The sequence below is a fragment of the Triticum aestivum genome, chromosome 4A (assembly GCF_018294505.1).
Source record: "Triticum aestivum cultivar Chinese Spring chromosome 4A, IWGSC CS RefSeq v2.1, whole genome shotgun sequence".
Classification (NCBI taxonomy): domain Eukaryota; kingdom Viridiplantae; phylum Streptophyta; class Magnoliopsida; order Poales; family Poaceae; genus Triticum; species Triticum aestivum.
Genome location: NC_057803.1, coordinates 132,515,500 through 132,520,950, shown reverse-complemented (window position 1 = coordinate 132,520,950; position 5,451 = coordinate 132,515,500). Strand labels below are relative to the sequence as shown.

Below are 5,451 nucleotides of genomic sequence, written 5' to 3'. Positions count from 1 at the left end.
GCAAGCTGCAACTTCCCTTGATTTTCCAAGAAGTTATCCACAAGATAATATAGGCCACTCATTCCTCCTAATCGAATGGTTAATATTGACTGGTACTTCAGTTTCTTTTAACACCATACAGATGCAGACGCTCATACACTCACCTTTATGAACACAGATGTATACCGGTACTCCACTTATAGTGTTAGAAAGTACCACCACTAAATATAATGAAGCACCATGATCAAAGGATTGAAATCGTAACTCGAAATATATGCCTCGTGTATATTTTTTAGTGGCCATGATGGCCTCTAATCTCTTAAATCCTAGATTCACGTGAACTGTCGATTTTTTTTTTTGAACGTTGGCAGGAGAACTGCCAAATTCATTGATCAGAAAATGAGTAACAAGAGCCCTCCAAAGGAGGAAAGCACAGCAAAAAGGCTAGTGCGAAAAGAAAAGAAAGAAAAAGAAACCCGCCGGCACCAACACAAACCCAAGCTCAGTCGACAACCGTGCACATCATCGGAATCCATCGTCGAGGTCACCAAGATGACGCCTCCAAGGAGGAAGTGGTATTGCTAACACCACCATCATCCAATCTGGCTCCGCCAGATCTTAGGTTTTCACCCGAGACCTCAGCCATAAGGTAGGAAGAGCAATGAGCTCCACGACGGTACCTCCAAGGAAGAAGACGACATCCATAGATGCCGTTACCGTCGGCACCGACGAGGTCAATGCAGGATTTTCATCCGGAGCCAAGTCTTCCGCCACCCATCCAGGATCCGAGACCTACCCATCGCCATCGGGCCGGATGAAGTCAGGCACACACTACCAGACACAGGAATGTCGCCGCCGCACGCAGAAACTAAGCGAGCACATGCCAACCTGACCGGTCTGTCCCACCGCTCGCAGGACCTGGGCGAACCAAGTCGGCTTCGGCCATCCTCTGACTCCGTGCGCGGATCTAGGCGAGAATTCGCACCGCAGCGCTCAAGAAAGACCAGAGAAGAACCTAAACTGACCGGCCCGCACCGCAGCGCGCCGGAACAGAGCAAAAAAACCAAGCCAAAGTTAACAGGCTCGCGCCGCCGCGCGCTAGGACCGGACCTCCGCGCTGGAATTGGTGAGCCCGACCCTCCCCAAGCACCAACAGGATGGACGACACCCTTGCTCTAGGAGCTGGACGTGCACACGATTGAAGGGAGAAGCCCACCAGCATCCACACCTCCACGACGCACAAGCACAGCGCAACTCCTCGCCCCTGCGATCCAAGAACACGCAGCAGCGCCCCCTCCACACTCTCGTGAGCGCCCGCCATGGCACATGCGCGAGGCCGCCGGGCATCCGCCCCGGCAGATCGGCACAAGGGAAACCCCCGCACGCCACCGCGACGCACACAGCTGGTTCGCGCCGTGCACGCACACGCGCCGTCGTGCATCCCTGCTCAGCAGCGAAGCCCAGGGCCCGCCGAAACCCTAATCGGGTCCGGCCCCTGCTCGCCGCGCCTTCTCGCCGCGCGCAGCACACCCCGCGCCGCGCCCATCGCGCTCGCCGCGCCTTCTCGCCGCGCGCACCACGCCCGTCGGCGCCTGCTCGCCGCGCGCATCGCGCCCGCCGCGTCCCCGCTCCTCTCCTTGGCCGAGCGACCCCGCGCTGCCCAGGCCTCGTGAGAGGGAAAAAATGGGAGGCCCCGCCGCCGCCGACGCCACGCGGGCTTTGCCCGGCGGCGCTTGCCGGCGGCGGCGAGGGGAGGGGGAGATCTGGGAGGGGGGCTGGAGTGGCGGCTAGGGTTTCGCCCGGGCCGTCCGCGGGGAGGGCGACACGAGACGTAGGACGAAAGAGATGAACTGTCGATTTTGGTGGCCGCAATGCAGCACATCACCGGCTGCGTTGTGCGGCGGCTGGTCAGGCATGGATTGCCACATATGTCCAAAAGCGTGTAGTGGATCTCCTGTGGGAAAAATAATAATTTTAAATAAGCGAGTCTCCCATACCGGGAGGAGGAAGTACATACATATAACAAGAAAAAAAAAGAGCACTGGTTCGCAAAAAGAAAAAGAAAGTAACAAGTCAAAGAAAAAACAAGTTTTTTTTAAAGCGTCGAAAAACAAGTTAGCGGCGTCAGAGTCCACCCGCGGCAGTTCACACGTGCCAGCTCCCGTGGCTGGACCCGGGTCCGACCGCCATCCCGGTCCGAGTCCACCGCACCGCGGCCAACTCCATAGTCCATCGCGATGCCGACGCGCACCATCCCCTTCCCCGTTCCTCAGCGCGCGCTCGCTCGCACGCGCAACACGGGGCCAGCGATCTCCCTCCCTCTCGCGCGTATATAGAAACCTCGCGTTTGCCGATCCCGACCACCGCTAGCCCGAGTCCCTTCGACCCTCGCAACCGTGGTGGTACACGACTGGACTAGCTAGCAGCCGTCCATCGCTGCGGTGCCGTCGCCCAATGGCCCGGCTCGCCCTCTCCGACTGCCGCGGCCTCACGCCGCTCCGCGCGCGCAGCCGCGGCGGCGCCATTGCGCTGCCGTCGCCTCCCCACCTCGCCGCGGGGCCGCGTCGCCCCGCGGCTGCCGCCATCCACCGCGACTGGGCGCTCCGCGTCGCCGCGCCCACCCGCCTCGCCTCCGTCTTCGAGGAGGATAAAAGGAGCCTCGGGGGAGCGGAGGAGGCCGGGAGCTCCTCGGCCGGGTTCAACCCGGGGGCGCCGCCGCCGTTCGGCCTGGCGGAGATCCGCGCGGCCATCCCGAAGCACTGCTGGGTCAAGGACCCGTGGCGGTCCATGAGCTACGTGCTGCGCGACGTCCTGGTCGTGCTCGGCCTCGCCGCCGCCGCCGCGCGGGTCGACAGCTGGCTCGTCTGGCCGCTCTACTGGGCCGCGCAGGGCACCATGTTCTGGGCGCTCTTCGTCCTGGGACACGACTGGTACGGGCCGTCCTACCTCGTACCCCAGACCCAAAGATCGGACCTCCATGCCGGTTTTAGCCTGAAAGCACTATGTTTGTCTCTTGTCCTGTAACGACTGTTTGGTGTTTGCAGTGGGCATGGGAGCTTCTCAAGCAACCCAAAGCTGAACAGCGTGGTTGGCCACATACTCCATTCCTCAATTCTCGTTCCATACAACGGCTGGTACGATGAGTGCATGCTGTATTTTCTTCTTTGTTGTGGAATTGTTATTGATGCTAAGAAAGGCGGCGTCTTGTGTGAATGTAATTGCAGGAGGATCAGCCACAGGACGCACCACCAGAACCACGGCCATGTGGAGAAGGACGAATCCTGGCACCCGGTAGGTGTTTGGCTCTTTGCTTCTCGGTGGATTCATGCATGCATAATTCTTCAGAGAGGCGGCGTTTTGGTGAATTGTGCTTGATGATTCCTTGAATTGTGATAATTCGCAGCTACCCCAGAGGCTGTACAATAGCCTGGACAATATGACAAAGAAGTTGCGGTTCAGCATGCCATTTCCCATGCTTGCATTCCCCTTATACTTGGTGAGGCACAAAGCTGCTTGATTTTACCACGACGTGTGAATTGGTTGGTCTTGTTTTCTAACATGGTAAATTCTTGTTCTGTGCAGTTTGCGAGGAGCCCTGGCAAGGAAGGCTCACACTTCAACCCGAACAGCGATTTGTTCCAACCTAATGAGAAAAAGGATGTGCTAACATCCACTGCGTCCTGGCTAGCAATGATTGGGGTTCTTGCAGGTCTGACCTTTGTGATGGGGCCTCTTAAAATGCTAAAGCTCTATGCAGTCCCATATGTGGTAAGAGCTTCATGCCTTTCATCAGACGCCCAATTTTGGCAAGCTTAGAATTTGGATAAGCCAATTCATGTGATTAATTTTGGTGAACCCATGTGCAGATATTTGTTATGTGGCTGGATTTTGTCACATACTTGCATCATCATGGTCACGAAGACAAGGTTCCCTGGTATCGTGGAAAGGTAATATCATGGTTGAATCAGATTTGCAATGAATCAATGCTTCAGGATAACTGCTTAATGTTCGAAATACAATGGCATGATCCATTATTATTTGTTAAAATGACAGAAAATACCTGTTTGCTGTTTCAAGTAGAATATACATGTGGAAAACAGAAAACTAAACATAATCGATGCTGTTAAAGAAAATGGCAAACATAGCAGTATAGTTTTAAAAATATTTAATGGAAGGTTCAGAAAGGGCACTTCCTGCCAACATATATTGACTGTTCAATTACATTTATTTCTGACTTGTTCTCAAATTTGTTGGTTCTTCTGGTCTGTAATTCAATCTTTGACCTGTGTGGTACTTATTCAAGATAGGTATCTGTGTTATGCCCAAGTGGACATGTTTCCTTCAGTCAGAAGAGTAATCCTAGCGGTGAATGTTAGAAATGGAAGATATTATGTTTTCCAGTAGCTGCTTCAGTTTACATGGTTTTCATTTATAAATTATAATTGCTTAACAGTCCTAGTCTGATTTCTTATTGACATCGCTTTGCAAACTAATAGGAATGGAGCTATCTGCGCGGAGGATTGACAACACTTGATCGGGACTACGGGTTGATCAACAACATACACCATGACATTGGCACTCATGTCATTCACCATCTTTTCCCGCAAATCCCGCATTACAATCTTGTCGAGGCGGTAAGCCACCATCCCCTGCTCCTTAGCTCTTGCCTTTTTCTGGAACATGCATCAAAATATGTGGCATTCTCTAGAGCCACCTTTGCTAACTAGATGTTGGTTTGGATGTAACCTGCAGACTGAGGCAGCAAAGCCAGTTCTTGGCAAGTACTACAAAGAACCAGAGAAGTCGGCTCCTCTCCCATTCCACCTACTGCAGGTGCTATCGCGGAGTTTGAAGGAGGATCACTATGTTAGCGACACCGGAGACATAGTTTACTACCAAAGTGAGTCAGAGACGAGTACTTCTGGACAGAGCTCTGATTGAGCTGAAACATTAGCATATACTAGGTCATACTTCAACTCCTCAGGAGGTTGTGACTTAAAGAGTTAAACACCCTGACCAGCCTCCTGGGATCTCGGATTGGTGAGTCCATGAATGTACATCATGAAACACCAATGTACGTAGTAAGTTGTGAAGTATAACCATTGTAAAAGAGCAATTGCAGCTCCATTCAAGGCTTGCCTTGATCTGCTTGCTGGTATAGTCCCCTTGTACATCTTATCTCTATATTTTTGTCTTCTCATTCAGTAAAATCTCAACTGTCGGGGCTCCCCTAGAGAGGTGGCAGTTCAAATTTTCTGTGTGTAAAAAGGCAAGAAATTTAGCCCTTTCCAATGACTGAAGGAGGAGACCACCTCTGGCTCCGAAAATCCTACACTTACGGAATTCTTGCACGGACTGATTTTACGGGCTCCTTCCTCGCCAACCAATACCCCTGATTTTAGCTGGTGGGACCTCTCCTCCCTAATCTTCTTCAACCATAACTCTCCACTGGAGTCCGTAACTAAAATCCCG

At 53.0% G+C, this 5,451-nt stretch overlaps 1 protein-coding gene across 1 annotated transcript; it reads left to right on the top strand.

Annotated features, from left to right (window-relative positions):
* Nucleotides 1–2,323: 2,323 nt before the first annotated feature.
* Nucleotides 2,324–5,189, top strand: LOC123085571 (omega-3 fatty acid desaturase, chloroplastic). The gene is made up of 8 exons (XM_044507234.1): nt 2,324–2,909; nt 3,024–3,113; nt 3,204–3,270; nt 3,383–3,475; nt 3,562–3,747; nt 3,846–3,926; nt 4,476–4,613; nt 4,732–5,189. Exons 1-8 carry the CDS (start codon nt 2,434–2,436, stop codon nt 4,918–4,920), a joined length of 1,320 nt encoding a protein of 439 aa, XP_044363169.1. The 5' UTR covers nt 2,324–2,433; the 3' UTR covers nt 4,921–5,189.
* Nucleotides 5,190–5,451: the final 262 nt, after the last annotated feature.

Coding starts and splice junctions, on each gene's coding strand:
- LOC123085571 (XM_044507234.1), top strand. CDS start 2,434: ATGGCCCGGCTCGCCCTCTCCGACTGCCGCGGCCTCACGCCGCTCCGC. Junction 2,910..3,023: donor TTCGTCCTGGGACACGACTG/GTACGGGCCGTC, acceptor TGGTGTTTGCAG/TGGGCATGGGAGCTTCTCAA. Junction 3,476..3,561: donor TTGCATTCCCCTTATACTTG/GTGAGGCACAAA, acceptor TGTTCTGTGCAG/TTTGCGAGGAGCCCTGGCAA.